The following is a 16,660-nucleotide window of genomic DNA, read 5'->3' as shown; positions in this document are numbered from 1 at the left end:
TGATGGTTACCTTTTCTTTTGAAACAAAAATGAACAAAACATTTTCTTGATTTCATGGACTTTCTTATTAATTAAATTTTATTTAGTTTCCAAAACACTTTTTTTCATTGGTGGTCCTGGGGTAGGGCATGGAGGGAGTTATTACCTCTTTCATACATTTAATCAGCACAATTCACTCAATCCTACTTCAAAAAGAGAACAGTATTGATGCACAGAATTCACTAATATAATATTTTATTCTAACACAAACAGGAATTTGATAAAAATTAATGTATAACAGAGTGCTATCTATTGTTACATCAAGTCTATTTTATAAACAATGTAATGAGGTTTCAGAAAATAAGTATTTAGCAAGATATTTAAAATATAAAGTCATCATGGTCATTCATCAGTGAAAACGCCAAACTAAAGAAATTCACAAATGGAAAACTTAATTAAGAGAATTAAGATTGGGGCGACGCAAAGAGAACCTTATTAAAATACACAGTTTAAAATAAACAAACATATGCAAGTGAGGCAATTTAGACATATGGTTCCATATACACACAACTTAGCTTACTGCCCCCATATGAAAATTCTCATACTAGTTTCTTATGTTTTCAGTATGAGCTCCAGCGTTCCAGCGTCCCTTCCAGTGACTAAACATCAACCTGTCACACAGTGTCCACACCATACCCTTCCTCCTGACTGACTTGCTTGATATGAGCCAGACATATTTACCAGCTCAGGCCACAGCCCTAACCCTTCTACACTTCACCTTCTCAGATCACGGTCTTTAACGTCTTTCCTGCCATTAAATGAACAGGCTCTACAGTCTCTTATTCACCAGAAAAAAACAACGTAACCACATTCAACCATTTGTGGATAGACCAGAAACTCCATGACATCTACATATCATCCACGTTTCAAATGTGAATGGTAGATCCTGCTGTCCAAATGCCTATAAAATTTACATCATCCTGATAATGCTAGACAAAGAGACCAAAGTTGATGGGGTTCTATAATCACTAAAGCTCTCCTCCTTCCCAGAAGAGGATACATAAGAATCAGCACACAAGGATAAGTTCTCTTAACCTTTGCTGTGAATAACATTGACTATTCCAAGGCTGTTTTAATTTTATGATATCTCCATAAGATATGTCATAGGTGGGAACACAGAGTCATAATTAAGGCTGCCTACAGAAGTTTAACTCCAGATTTCCTGATTTACATACTTACTCTGTGTATGTACGTATTTATTCTGTGTAATGAACAAGGATTCTATTCAAATTAAAAATTCCCCACCAAGCGAAAAATCCTTGACGTTAGACCTTCTTAGAAACAGTATCTTTTCTTCCAGAAACATGACAACATATCCTTCGGAAAAACTCAAAAGGTTACTCCCTCAAAAAATCTCATCAAAACATACAGTTCTGCTAGCCAGTGCAATTCTGCTTAAAGATTCATTTACAGCAAGGCAATTACAGTTAATTGTCTGCTAAAGGAATGTAATAAAAAAGCCTTGGAAGAGGCAAATAGGAAGACTGTATGTACATTTGAGATATAGACAGGAGGGCAGATCATCTATGATGATACAGCTGAGCACAGCATGAGAGAAAGCACATGGAAGAGTCAGTGAGGTGATACTTACAGGGAAACTGGTGTCTTGTTGAGAATACAGAACAATGCTAAAGGACAACAGAATTCTCTTAACTTTATTGTCTATATGGTTATCCAATGGGATGTGTTTTTAAGCACAGAGTAAGCATACAGTAAGTCTATGCTTTTAAAGTTCTCAGAGCCAACAATGTCAGTCTGTTTCAGCAAAAACGACAAGGAGTCTAGAGGCACATTAAAAAATAAAAATTGTATTACGGCGTAAGAGTTCATGAGTTGCAATTCACACCCTCAAGTGGATGAAGTGAAAGAAAAAGAAAAATAGCAGGGGTACAGAGATGGGAGCGTTACATAGGTGGATGTGGATAAGAAGGTGGGAATATCTAAAGAGGGAAATTACCTATTGTAATCAGAGAGTCCATATTCAGACCCATTCTGATGGTGTCAAATTTGCATATGAAGTCCAGCTCAGAAATTTCATGTTGCAGCCTGGTTTTTAAGTGCTTTTTCTTGAGGATGGCAACTTTCAAGTCTGTGTGTCCAGGGAGGTTAAAATGTTCTCCCACTGATTTAAAATCAATTGATTTGATGATTCCTTAGACTATATGCCTACAAAAGGTAAGTGAGAAAGTCACTCTTCCTTTTGCATGGGCTACCTAGACCTTCAGTCGAGGCACAAAGGAGCCAGTTGACACTGTCCACCCACTTAATCCGAATGCCAGAGTATGTAGACAGGGAATGGGCATAACCACAGCCTTGACTCCATCCCTAACAAGCCAGCCCGCACAGCTGAGAGAATGTCACTGTTGTCATAAGTAGCTACTCATACAAGCCAGCAGTAAAATACCAAATTCATATCCCTGGAGCAAGGGAGAAGAAGGGGGTTAACTGTGACTCTGGAGGAGAGTAGTCTCTGAGGATATGTTTACACGGCAATTAAATGCCTATGGCTTGTGCATGCCAACTGAGTCAAGCTCATGGGTCTCGGACTAAGCAGCTGTGCAATTGAGGTTAAGTTATTTGTGGTCAGTTTGGAGCCTGGGCACTAAAATCTTGCAAAGTTGGAGGGGCCCAGAGCTCAGGTGGCAGCCTGAGCCTGAATGTTGACACTACAATGAAACAGACCATTAGCTTTAGGGCCACATGTCCAAATCAACTGGCACAGACTATATGGGAGTTTTTTATTGCAGTGTAGACATACCCTGAAGCACAACTGTCCCCATTATGCAGTTTTCACAGCCCCCCCACTTACTCTGGGCTATACCTAGCCACACAATCTAGCCCAGTAAAACTAATTGCAGAAAATGGTACTACTGAACATAAACCAGGGCTGCTGTCTCTCCCTCACCTGAAGCTGTCACTCTGTAAAGTATGGTAGCATTGGTGAAATAAGCCAAAACCTTTCAAAGAATAAAGAGTTAGAAGAAAGTGACCAGTTACACCCCTTTCCACTATTAGAACTATATTATACTCTGCTTTGTATGGAAATGACAGACTCCAGTAGGACAGCCTGTACCAGCAGAATGGCCAAAAGCAGCAACCAAGATACCACTCAGGTTCTGAAGTACCATTGCCAACAAGTATCTGGTCCTAAAACCTGTGCTCTTGCTGCATAATTCTAAAAACACAATTATACAAGTTTACTGGAATCCAGTTGTATTTTCACAAGCACCTAAACATTAAACTCTGTTTTGCTAATGCAGTTTAAAGACATTTAATTTATGGAAGATGCCCAGAATTCATGGATCCACCAAGAATCAGTTCAGTTTGAGCCTGATTAATTGCTGTCCTCCCGTGGGTATGCCCATTGGTATAATTACATGTTTAACTGAAAGACAACTTATATCCTATTGACCAGAATATCATCACACTCATTTCTCCCTTTTGCTTTGTAGAAACCTTACATTAGTGTTGACTGTTCTTTTTTGAGGAGGAGGGGAAGGGGGTAAGCTGAAAAAAAATCACTCTTTGCTTAAGAGGAAGCCTCTTTGTACTACAGAGTAAATAAAACTGCAGGGGAAGAGGGGGAGAGAGGCACACAAACTGCATTTCAGGATTCAAGAAGGCTGTGTTGTTTTTCTTTCTTCTTCTTTAGAAGTTTTAAATTATTATGTGACCAATGCCAGTATCTCCCCTCAAATGAAAACTAAAACAAACAATCTGCCAGGAGAATAAAAAAGGTGCATTGTGCTATCCAGAAAGCAGCTCATATTTTAAATGCTTTTTCAGTTTATAGTTATTATTATTTGAATAAATGCTTTATAGAATCAGTGAGCCATTTTCTCCAGTTAAATCATTTTGGTTGAATATACATTAATAAAAATGCCTGTAAAAACTCACTATTTAAACCCATCAACGATAATTCACGTTGGAAAGTTCTCACTGATATTTTCTGCCAAAATATTACAGAAACAGAATAATATTCTTTAAAATAGTAATGGTACTTTAAGCACATAACCCTTAAAGCAAGCTGAGAAACATACCTTTAAAAGAAAAGAATTTTACATAACTGACCAACATTTTGTCAGAAAACATATTCTGAATTCACTGCCTTTATCAGAGGGAGAATTGATTCTTATCTACTATAATCTATCAAGATTTATCAGTTACTGTTATTAATAATAATAATGAATAGTATGCCAATCTGATTACATTTTAATTTTGTGAATTTGAAGGAATATCATCTGACATGTCAGAACAGCTGTAGCTCAGTGAAGAGTGGGAACTAAGTTCTGATTTTAAATTTTCAATGAAGTAGAAGGTATCTTTAGTAGTCCCCCTTCCAAACAAACAAATGAGAAATGTCTTACTTGCTCTGTCTTCTCTGGTTCTTTTCTATCCACCTGCAAAAACTGACAGTTTTCCCTTGCCAGCTTCTGGACCAGTTCAAGCCGTCCAATGTCATCTCTTCCTTGAAGCTTGCACAAAACCCCTGCCTTGAGGGTTGGAGAAAGAGCAAATAAATACTTAAATCCACAATCCCAGGACATGACACCGCCACAAAGTTTAACTTTACAATAAACACATCTTTTCTATCACATTCACTGCAGTTCTGATCTTTTTGCTGAGCTGGAATAAAACAGTTGCTTCTTGGGAAGCAGCACAAGAAGTTGTCAGGCACAGCTGATTTACCCTATGTATCTAGATGAAGGGATTGAAGGCAGGGCTAGCTAAATCAACTGCTATTGTGTGTGACTGATATGCTTGTATTTTGTTCGTTCCCGTCAACCTATTTCCTGTTACATAAGAGAACCATAACAAGAGGTTAAAAACTCATGGGAAAGTTAGCCAGGAACAGCCCTGGAAAAAAGGGATGGAGAGCAATAAAGTCTGTCCTAAAAATAACACAGCAGAACCTCCCATTTCTCAAATGCTATCACTTCTTCACATATGTAAGCTACAGCATTTAAGAAAAGAAAAGAAAAAAAAAGGTTACATGAAGTGAATTCCTCAGTCATAAATAGGTAAATATTGTGTATTAATTAACTCTTCCATTCTGTTTAAGCTAGCAGTACATTTCCTATATTTTAAAGATAAAATACTGCCACTTAACTCTAACTGAGAACCACCATGGTACCTGTTTTGATCACATTTTGCCTTAGCCTACAGAAAAAGGTGAGCAAACCTTTTATGCCAGACCCCACTTTTCATCCTTGCAATTAGCAGGGCACCCCAACTTATCTAATGTAATCCAAACTGAAGGTAATTTCGATTATGTTCATATGAAAAAAAAAAAAAACTTTTGGCATGTGTAAGAAAATAAGTCTGTAGAACGTAAAAACTATTTGTTCGTATATAAATGTGAATACACATACATTAAAACAGTGACACATTTCAACATTTTCATGAGATGGATGAGGCTGAGATGCAGCAGCTGGTTGTGCTGCGCTGCCCTTATAAAATGTCATGCCCCACCTCCCACTTAGTGCATCCCTGGCCTACAGCATTGCTGTGTGTTTGTAAAAATGGCAAATATATACTTAGATTGTAAGCTCTCTGGGGCAAGCGCTGTCTTTTTGCTGTGTTCGTACAGCACCTACCACATTGGGGTGCTGGTCCTGGACACTACAATAACACATATAATAAATAATGATGAAGGCATAAACATAATCTGCACACCAACATTTCACACCTTGAGAGATTTCATAGCTACCCTGAGACCTCACCTGAGCCTTTAATGTAAAGTACTATCTGACATTGACTCTCCTCTATGGTATATATCACTTAGTGCAAAATCAGTGACTAATCAGGTTCTGTCACCATTCATAAACTGATCATGGACAAGGCCTTTGACTTTACTTCTGTAATTGAAAACTGGCTGGATGACGCTACAGGACCTTTATTAGCCCAGATGTTTCCTGGAGGATAATAGCATGAACCTTGGGAGGTTCAGGGAGAGGATGTGCAAAGATGGGAGGCTGTGGGGAGGGAAGGAAAATGAGCTTCTGCCCTTTCTATACTGCATAAAGGCAGCCTGGAAGGGTTGTATGGTGAGGAAGGAAGAGTTTAAACACAGAAAATCCACACACACACACACCCTGTCCTCTCTAATGTGCATTACTTCAGTTTATCTTAAGCTCTATACAGTGTCTGCAGAACCTCTGTACGGTTTTGCTAACACCCATTTGATTCCAATGCCTGAAGAACACTGATGTCTTTGTTAGAGTCTTTATTCAAGGTGCAACAGCCCAAAAGGCTCTTCCCCAAACACCTTTAAAAAAAAAAACACAATAACCACTCTTCAGGCCTTTTCATGGCATAAAAAAGTAAGAGATTTAAAACATCCTTGGGGGAGCCACTTTCAAATACAGGGCAAGCACCACTCTAAAAATGGATTTGCAAGAATAGCCCATCTTTGATGAAATATATTTCTGGGGCTCCTGAGATCAGGTAGTGAGGCAGCTAGGTTTGTAGTGCTGTCAATATGCTTATGATCTGAGCTACATCTCTCTTTTCATCTGAGATGGATGATGCCATCTCACAGCTTCTGATAGAAGCTGAGATTAGGACCTTGATGAGAGCTATCTGAAGCTCAGTCCAGATGAGATGGAATTTAAATTGTTTGGCAGGGGGAAATATCAGAAGGAAGCAGTGGAGTTAACCTCTACCCTTTGATCCACTCTGCTTTTTTAATAACAAGGTGCACGGTCTGGGGTTCCTATTGATTTCATTGCCATGTTTTTGTGACAAAGCAGCAGCAATAGACAAGTGTGTTTTTTTTTCATCTACTTCTGTGGTGATGACTTGGGCCCTTCATCTTGGAAGTGGATCTCACCAGCACTGAAATGCTTTTCCCACCTGCAGGTTAGATGGACACGTGGACCACTTGGAGATTATAGCTTATGCAATGAGTTTCTGACCCCTTACACTTATGAGTGATCCTAGCAGAGTGAACGGTATCTATGCTCTACAGCTCACATTGGCTTCCAAACTAGGTATATTTTAAGAAGACCTATAAACACAGTTCTGCTGATGGGCTTTAGGGGGCAGCTGCAAAGGGAGCAATTGCCCTAGAGCCTAGCCCTTTAAAAGGGTTTGGGGCTGCTGGCCAACACCACCACTACTGTAGCAGCAATGATGGCCTGAGCCCTTGGCCTTTAAATTGCTGCTGGAGCTGATACTGAAGAGCTGGTGGACTGGAGGCTGGCCCCAGCCCTGCCCCTTCCACCTGAGGCCTTGAGCTGGGTGTCTCCACCATCTTTTAAACCCATGTAAGATTTGAACTGGATTGCTTTAAAAGCTCTCCACCCCTTTTATTCCAACAACAGAGATCACCATAGGGCCACAAGAGAAAAAGTCCCTATATTTAAAATGTACATGGCAGGACATTTTTAGCAAAGGACACAATATAAATACACCCCCCCTCCTCCCGCAACGAGTCAACAAATGTTTTTTGACTTTCAATACATGTTGCAAATATTGGGATTTATCTGAAAAATTACGAATTAAGGCAGTAATTAGAAGGCAGGGAATATTACACCTTTTTCTATTAATCCCTTACAGAGGTGATGCTTCCCAATGGAGGCCTTAAACAAGAATACTGGGGCCCTAAGTGGGAACTAACAAATACTAAAAAAGTGAATAGCAACTCAGGGCACCAAGCAGTTGCTCCTTAACATTCAATCTGTCAATTGCTAGTGTGGTTTGTACTCTAAATATATTTAGACTATGCAAAAAAACATATATCAGAAATAAAACAGACTAACAGCCACACATGTGCACAGTATGCTCACTTCAACATTAAAGATAAACAAAGACTTAAAATTATCCAAAGAAAGATAAAGAATTTCATTTCACAGCATGCCCTGTTTTGCCATCTGATATATCTACACAACTCCCACTGATATCAGAATTTTTGTCTAAAGGGACAATTGGTTTCACTGCATTGAAGTGGAAGAAGAAAACTTGCCAAACTTCCCACCTCTTCTCAATGGATTAAAATAGAGCAATTATCCCTTTCCTACATGCTTGAGCATAGTGAGATTAGAAAAAGGAACTCTGCACCTAATCTTATCTTTGCCATAAAAGCAGTTTTTGTTCACATAAGCAATTTCACAGGATTATGTCCCACAGTTCCAAATCATGGCCAGAAGGAAACAATGGATAGATTGCTCTTTTATTTAAAGTAGAAAGGCAAATACAATAAAATGTACTCAACTGCAGTTTCATAAGAAAGAAAGACAACATTAAACATCTCCCACGGAAGTTCAGCATAATCCATATTGGAAGCAGACAATATTTTACAATTTGACCTTAATTTTACTGGTGTAATTAATACCAGCTATATATATATTATATAAAGAGCTACATATTTTTTCATAAATTACAACAGAATGTATAAAACTCACTTGTCATTCTTATTTTTTCAATTAATATAAACTGAATTTTCAAACGATGCATTTAAAACTGCTTAACAAAAGGGACAGAGGTCAGCCTATCTGCAAGTGCAGTTTGCACCTGCATTTTGTACCTAAAAATAGACCCTGTGAGTGCGAAAATTTGATACTTGCTCCTCTAACAAAGCTATTAATGGCACAAAAATACTACAATTAAAGGTATTTAATTTTGAAAATAGTACAAGAGATTACACTATCCCTCCTTATATGAAAGGAAAAGCTAATTAGTCACTACTATGATTTGAAAAGCAAAGATGTTAACTCCACAATACTTGCTCCAAAATGTACCATGGAAAATATTCCTTAGTGAAAGGCATATTGCACTGAAACTAATAAACTAGAAATGACATGGAGATGAAATAGGAGATTTCTAGGGTGATAGGAAGACATTTTCATCACATTCAATTTTAAAGTCACTTGGTCTAATCCTTATCACTGCAGGACCTCACTGGAGTTGTTCCTAATATATATCACCACAGGAGCAGAATTGGCCCCTTCCAGCCCATCCCCACAATTGTTTCTGAATTTTCCACTGAACTCTACAACTCTCTCTCTCTCTCTCATAGTACACAATGCCATTAATACGGTTTTCAGCTTTGTCAACCTACAGCCTATAAAGCCTATGCCCATGCCCAACCCCAGGAAGCATTTCTTCTTATATCTTGTATATTACTTACATGTATATTCCCACTGCACTATAAAGAATGACAAGTGCTTGCAGCTAAAAGACGCTGCGTAAGTGTTTTCAGGTCAACAGCCTAAAGTAGACTAGTAGCAATATCTGCTCTTCAGATACTATACCCAAGCTCCATTACTACTACACTTTCAAACCTGGGAGTAGCTTAAGCATAAACTGGGTGAACTGAATAATTGGATATACGGCCATAAAATTATTATTGTTTTGATAATCTCACCATGTAAATTGTACTAGCTTCTTGTTTATTAGCTCTTAGCATGCATAATGACTTTTGGTTTTGAAATCTTTGTTAAAAAACTTGAACGAACATTCCATTCATATAAATTAATTCTGCTAACCGTGCAAAAACAGAAAAATATACATAGCAATGTACAGGAAAGTTTGTGCACCAGAATTTCACCTGAATCCTTTCCTTTGTTCTTTGATATCCTGTTTAGCTTTAAGGGGCTCAATCTCCTTGTCATAAGGATAAAAGAACAGGGTAACAGACTCACATGCTATGGAATTCCAAGTTGTAGTGGAAATATTGGGACATGGAACATTTTTTGAAGAGTTTAAATTCACTTTTAACAAATAGTGCTTAGCCCATCTACTTTTAGTATTTGGACTTCACATACTATTGTGACGGGCCACCTGGAAAGACCATGTATAATAGCCAGACATGGATTTCAGACTTTGAACTAATGCCAAAAAATACCTCTTAAATAGGTCTAAACTGCAATGAAAACCCCCTGGCACCAACTCTCAGAGCTCATCTCCAGAGGGGCCAAAAGACTTGCCGTGCTCATGAGCAAGGTGAGGGACTTGTCCCAGAAGGGTTGGGGACTTGGGTGGAAGGAGTGGGGCTAGGCTCCCCATAGCAGCCCTCAGCACCGCCCAGGGTGAACCTCATGGGGCTCCAGCCACAATTTAAAGGGACTGGGGCTTTCACCACTGCCATTGTCACAGTAGCAGGATTCAGGAGCCCCGAGCCCTTCTAAAATGCCAAGCCCCTGGAATGTTGCCCCCTTTGCCTCCTCTGCCTCTTTCCCCATTGGGGGACCTGTACATCTCCAACTGGCTTGGGACTGTAGGGCTCAGGTTACAGATCTAAACACAGGGGTGTAAATGCTCCTATTTGGGTTATGCCTCAGCAACAAAATCCTCCCAACCAGGTTTTAGAGACTGGACACCAGACTCAGTGAGAATATCTACATTGTTATTTTAGCCCTGCCCCACAAGGCCAAGTCAGTTGATCCAGGTACTGAAACTTGGTGCTGCAGGTTTGTCTTTGTAGTACAGATGTATCCCTTGAGTCTTTGCCAAACCCCTAACTGAAGGGCTAAAAAGGAGACAGGGTAAAATAGGAGATAGTATGGGCGGGGGCTAAGGGGGTGGCGCAGGATGAGAAAGGATAGTGCAGGGTGAACCTCTCTTATCCAGCACCCTCAGGACCTGACCTGAGCCAGACAAGAGAATTTTCCAAGTGAAGGAAAGCCATCTTCCACCAGCCCACAGCTGGCTCCCCACTGACCACAGGCCCTGGCAGCTGGGTTCCAGCTTCTGGCTGCCCCAGGGTCCTAGCAGCCACTGCCCAGCCCTGACTTCCCACCACACACAGGTCATGGCAGCCTGTGGCTGATCGCAGCTGCCAGCCTCTGCTCCCTGTTGCCCACAAGTCCTGACAGCCTGCAGCTGATGGCAGCCACCAGCCCTGGCTTCCTGCTGCCCATGAGTCCAGGCAGCCACTGGCTGACAGCAGGCACAGGCTGCCAGGACCCTGGGGCAGCAAAGAGCCAAGGCAGGCGGTGGACAACAGGTGCAGGCTGCCTGGACCCAGGGGCTGCTAGATGAGGGATGTTGCCAGATAACAGAATTCCAGTTAAGAGAGGTACATCAAGTAATTTAGGGAAACAGGACAATATTCAAGAGGTGTAGATAATCTGAATATATTTGAAGACCTCTGTGATCCCTTGAATCCCTTATGAGCAGAGAAAAGAGATAAAGACAAGGCTGGGACAAATACGTCAATGCAGACTAAAAATAATCTGGGTCATTACAAATTTACTTAATAACTTACCTGTGTTTACATGTAGTGTTTTAAACATTGTTGGTCTTAAAACCTCAAAGAGAAGTCAGTAATAAGGTCTTCAGAATCCATATCTACTTATAGTTTTTTTAAATTACGAACTACGTACCACTTAAAGACAAATTCCATCTAATGAAATGAGGGATATGGGGGTTTTTTGGGTTTCTCTCTCTTTTTTTGTTTTTTTTAAACAAAGTCAGAATCAAGATACTGTCTAAGCATGTGTCCCACTGCTAAAGAGCCAGTAAAGTGGAATCTTCAGCTTATGGATCTCAGAAAAAAAAAATCAAATATATAAAGTTTGCATCTTTACCTGTGCATCAGAAGCATATTTGAAATCTTCTGTCCCTTTTGTTTCCTGGCTGCTATTTTCTTCATTTTGATGAACTGTTAAAACAAAAAGAGTATTGTAATCGGACAGGTTTAAATCATAATGATGAATGGAGAATAGCATGGTCCAAGTTAGAAGGAACAGGAAAAGTTAGGAGAGTAGGGTTGTAATCCTACTTGCTCATTAATTCAGAAAGAACTTGGACAAGTCATTCAGTGTCCTACTTTTTCTTAAGATCAAGGATATGCCTTTAGTTAAACAGATACTCCAGCACAGCCGCAGTTCTGGTGAGTGTCTCATGCCCTACAGCAGCACAACAGGAACGGTTCCCCCATCCCACTGTAGTTAATCCAGCTCCCTGACAGGCAGTAGCCGGACCACTGGAAGTATTTTTTTCCATTGACTTAGCACTGTCTACACTGGGTGGGGGGGGGGCGGGTAGGTCCACTTACCTACATCACTCAGGGCTGTGGATTTTTCACTCCCGTAAGTGACATAGCTGGGTCAACCTAACTTTTTAGCACATAGACTTCACCTTCGGGATAGCCTTTTGTGCAGAATTACTAAGACCTTTGCTCCTAATATAGACCTTTATTAGCCAAGGAGTACATGTGGTATACACCATGCTTGCAAAGCACACCGAATGTGAATGCAGCCTATACTCACAAAACTCCACTTGGTATCAGAAACTACCACCCCTCCCCGCATGAGCAGAATAAGCTATACTGCAACAAAAATTGTGCCATCCCTTCTGCAAGCTACATGCATCACAGATCACACCTCCCCATGCCTCTGACCCATGCAGTTATGCTGGCAGAAGTCTATAGTGTCTATTCCAGAATAACTCCTTATTCTTATTCTGAAATTAGAAAGCCCACGCATTGGCTATGGCTACGCTACTTTCCCCTTCAGAAGGGAAATGTAAATATGGTCAATTGGAAATGCAAATGAGGTGCTGGTTTACATATTGTATGCCTTATTTGTGGCCACTCACTGTTCCGGAAATGCAGTTTTCGGGGGGCGGGGAAGCAACGTAGACATGGTTTACTCAAAAGGAAACCCCACTTTTAAAAGCACCCTTCTTCCTCATATTTTTCAGGAAGAAGTGTTCTTTCGAAAACAGGGTTTGTTTTTGAATGAACCCTGTCTACACTGCTTGTTTTTTTTCTGAAAACAGCACTTCTGAAACAGCAAGTGGCTGCCATCATGCGAATGAGGAATGTGATACGTAAATCAGTGCCTCATTGGCATTGCCGATGGGCTGCATTTGCAGTCCCCTTCCAAAAGGGGAATGTAGTATAGCTGCAGCCATGGAGTTATTCAGGAATAGCTGTTCCACTTTAAATTCACACTCTGCCTGCTTTTGGAATAACTTCCTGTGTAAACAAGCTCTAAGTACTCTGCAGCTCCTCAACCCTTTAATCACAAGAGGAGAAAGCTTACAATCTAAAACCAATCCATTGGCTTCTATGATTGCTTTTTGTGGTAAGCATACAAAATGAAACACATAAGTGTCTTTTTTGGTGGTAGGTGGGGTGAGAGTCACAGCTCTCCCAGCCCAGAGAAGAAGGACAAAGATAACCCACACTGATTTTGCTGAAAATTTTACCTCACAAAAATGCTCTTCTTTTCCTTACTCCTTGCACAAACACAGAAGACCCTGCCACTCAAACACATGAAACAAATATATGGCTTTATAACATGATTGGCTAGTGCCCTATTTGGTTTGTGTGTGTGTAGCTGAATTTCAGTCATAAATTTAAAAAAAAAAAACAACAATTTCCCACCCTCACTACTTTTATGTAAAAATAAGTAAACAAAAAGCTTTAAGTAAAAGTGACCAGAGTAAAGATGGGATGGGAAAATATTTTTCAAGCAAATGCTGATTCTGGGACAGTTCCTGAAATGTGACATGTACATAAATATTTACATATTCTGGAACCAGGCCAAGCACTTCCTTCTATGCCACTATAAACTGTACTTTTCTCTTCACAATACACGTACTCCAGACCAAAGAAACAGCACTCTTATAAAATAGTAAAAAGAATGAAGGCAACATTTCTTTACTAAATGCATTCATATCTGACTGATATTGTTTATGCATCAAAGGTGTGAGATTAGAGGCAGAAAAACCCAGAAAAATTATGGTAAACAATCCCTTTCTACCTGTAGCCTTTACCTTCTTTCCACCTACAGGAAAGGTCAATATGAATGAAAGAAAATGGAAAATATTAAGTGAGCATTAGCTTGCTAAAGTTCAGTTCAAAAGTGGCCATTTGCTCATTAGTTTAAAGAATTCAGAATGTTGACTTTAATGGTCATTTAAAGATCAGCAGGCCATGGCTTGATTTAATTTCCTTGCTCCCCTGCGGACTGCAGCAAGGATCTTTCTAATGCCAAAAATAGAAAATCCTTCTAGGAAAGAAGCTGGATATTTATATGTAAAAGGAATTATCATTCTTGCTAAGTAAGGTTTACTTAATGTCTTCTGAGCTGTTTCAGAGAAAAATAACCTACTTTACCATTAATGGAAGATACACTTAGATGCACAATAATTATGTACCATTTAAAATTAAGTTTGGGTCAGCACTTCCATTTTAAGTCCCTGTCATCCAGTGAAATAAGTTCTGTGCTATAAATTGTCAACCCAGAAAGAATGTTCTGGTTTGTTTTTTGTTTATATTTTTTCAATTATTTGTTTGATTTTTGACTTTTAGGAAAAGCAATAGTTTTCAATTTTTGATACTACAGACTTCAAAACACAAATGTATTGTAGGTTAGAGATGACCCCAAAATAAGAATAATTTTTTTGGCTCAACTTCCGTTGTCTCCCTCACCAACGTAAGTTGGTCCAATGACAGATATTATTTCACTCATCTTGTCTCCTTAATTTTTCAAAAACAAAACTCTAGACCATAAGGTTTGCAAAGCTAAGACCACCCCAACTTTTTTTCCCCAACAACATTCCCCAAATCATAAGGCATTCTGTGCCAACAGCACTTTTATTGCTCTCTAATTTCTCTTGTTCCTGCTTTCTCAGTTTGGTTAAGTTTAATACACTGGGTCATTAAAGGAATTTCATCTGAGGATCAAATTTTCTGCTGACATCAAACCAGATTCTTTAAGAGGGGAAGCCGTGTTAGTCTGTAGCTTCACCAAAATCAAACAGTCCTGTAGCACTTCAAAGACTAACAAATTTATTTATTAGGTGATGCACTTCCATGGGTAAGAGTTTTCTTCAGATTAAACCTCACTTTGTATCAGTCAATTCTGATCAGCCCTTATCGTAATACCACTGCCCTGAGACATAATGAAAACAACAGTAAGTTTATCATCAAATATTCGAGTAATAGTCACTAGGTATAATGGAAACCACAAGTTACATATCAAACAAATCCATAACATGCTTTCCCAGGAGACTATTATGCCAACCTCCTTTGTAACGAACTTTGTCTCATGCAAAACCTTTTGCAGCATTTTCAAACAAGGCTGACTGTGATCCCATTTTCATGCACTACTCATTTACTTCACAGGCTCAGGATAAAGAAGCATCTTCCTTGCCTCCTCCTAATAACTCCCAAAGTTCATTGTCCAGACCTAGAGTCAGGATAATCCTGCCTGCTATGCTGCCTCCCTCTTGATTTCACATTCCAGAGTTGACTTCCTATATAAATTACTCTCCGCTGTGTTAGTTTAAAAATGCTTAATTTACATGCCAACAAAGAGTGGAAAATACATTTTTTGTCTGACGCAAAACTTGAAGTGGGCTACAGGAAAACTTATGCCCAAAGAAATCTGTTAGTCTCTAAGGTGCCACAGGCGTCTGTGTTTCTGTCTTCAGCTGTATGTGCACCACATGGAACAGCCACTCAGTTAGCTTTGGTCAGTAATGTATATTCTAAAACACACCTGTACATACATATCACAGATTCTCAGCATTCCAGACTATCTGGTTTCCAGACTTATTTCATTTTTGGGAGGCAAAAATGGCTTTAAACCACCTTATTTTCTACCTTGATCCTGGAGCAGATTTGCACAAAACCTGGACACACAACATGAGCTGGAACAGCCTTGAGACTGCTCTGATTTAAGCTAGTCATACACACCGATTACTGGGGCACACATGCACCCTGGCCACACTCTCCTCCGCACAGTCTGCATCAGCAACCCCAAAGCGCCAGTCTCGGATGGGGGTTCTCAAACTGGGGAGCTGCTACGCTACTTGAGGAATCTTTCAATGGCAGTAGAATCCTCTAATGCAGGAGAAACTGGAATAAGGGTTGCTTGTATTAGCAAAACAGTGCAAAAGTAGACAGGACAAGCTAGAAGATTTAAGCAACTGGGAAGAGAGGGGATGATATGCCCATTTCCAGATGTCACATACAGTTAAAGGTATTTCATTTTAAAACATACACCCAATATAAAGAATGGAAGGGATGGAAGGATGGATAGACAACCACCGAATAAAAACACATATACTTTCATTTTTAATATTCAGTTTTATTTAAGCAGGGGAAGCTCTTTATTGGGCACAATCACCTTTCTATGTCCAGAATGGCTAGAACCATAGAAATCTACATGCGCGGAGCACTCCATGGAACCCCTGGCATTAAGCTCTTCCCAGAGCTTTTGCTGCATTGTGCAGCAACCCAGCTGTCTTTTTTTTTTTTTTTTTTTTTTAAATAAACCTTTCTAATTGCAACCGGTTCCCTTCTGGGTTGCAGAGATAACCTTCACAGCACAAACCAATGCACTGTCGTCATACTGATTCTAAAACCAGCCAGCCTGGAACAATAACGCCAGGAGAGGTGTGAACTTCCTCTGTTTCACTTAGTAGGGTGTGAACTTTGCTGGCTCATTATTTAAACATTTACACGTAACAGCTGTCACTGTTACTATGTACCTCAAGATATTCAGCATTTTTCTTAAATCCTCGAGGGCTGGAGACACATAAGGATGGGATTATCTCATCTCTCAATTAAAAGAGAAAACAATTCTAGCCCTCAAGTTTGCAGAGAAAACCTTGGAAATGTAACCTACGTGCACTCTAGAATGGGGGTGAAGAACATATG

At 39.8% G+C, this 16,660-nt stretch overlaps 1 protein-coding gene across 2 annotated transcripts in view; it reads right to left on the bottom strand.

The window, feature by feature from the left end:
• RAPGEF5 (Rap guanine nucleotide exchange factor 5) overlaps positions 1-16,660 on the bottom strand; it is a 251,304-nt gene that overhangs the window by 125,075 nt on the left and 109,569 nt on the right. For both annotated transcript variants that reach the window (XM_074986184.1, XM_074986185.1), the window contains exons 8-9: positions 11,571-11,644; positions 4,407-4,532 (exon numbers count right to left, since the gene is read on the bottom strand). In XM_074986184.1, coding sequence (XP_074842285.1) covers positions 4,407-4,532; positions 11,571-11,644 — 200 coding nt within the window. The remainder of the gene's footprint in view (positions 1-4,406; positions 4,533-11,570; positions 11,645-16,660) is intronic.

Source organism: Carettochelys insculpta, chromosome 2 (assembly GCF_033958435.1).
Source record: "Carettochelys insculpta isolate YL-2023 chromosome 2, ASM3395843v1, whole genome shotgun sequence".
Classification (NCBI taxonomy): Eukaryota; Metazoa; Chordata; order Testudines; family Carettochelyidae; genus Carettochelys; species Carettochelys insculpta.
Note: the sequence above shows the minus strand (reverse complement) of the source record. Positions and strands in the feature narration are given on the sequence as shown.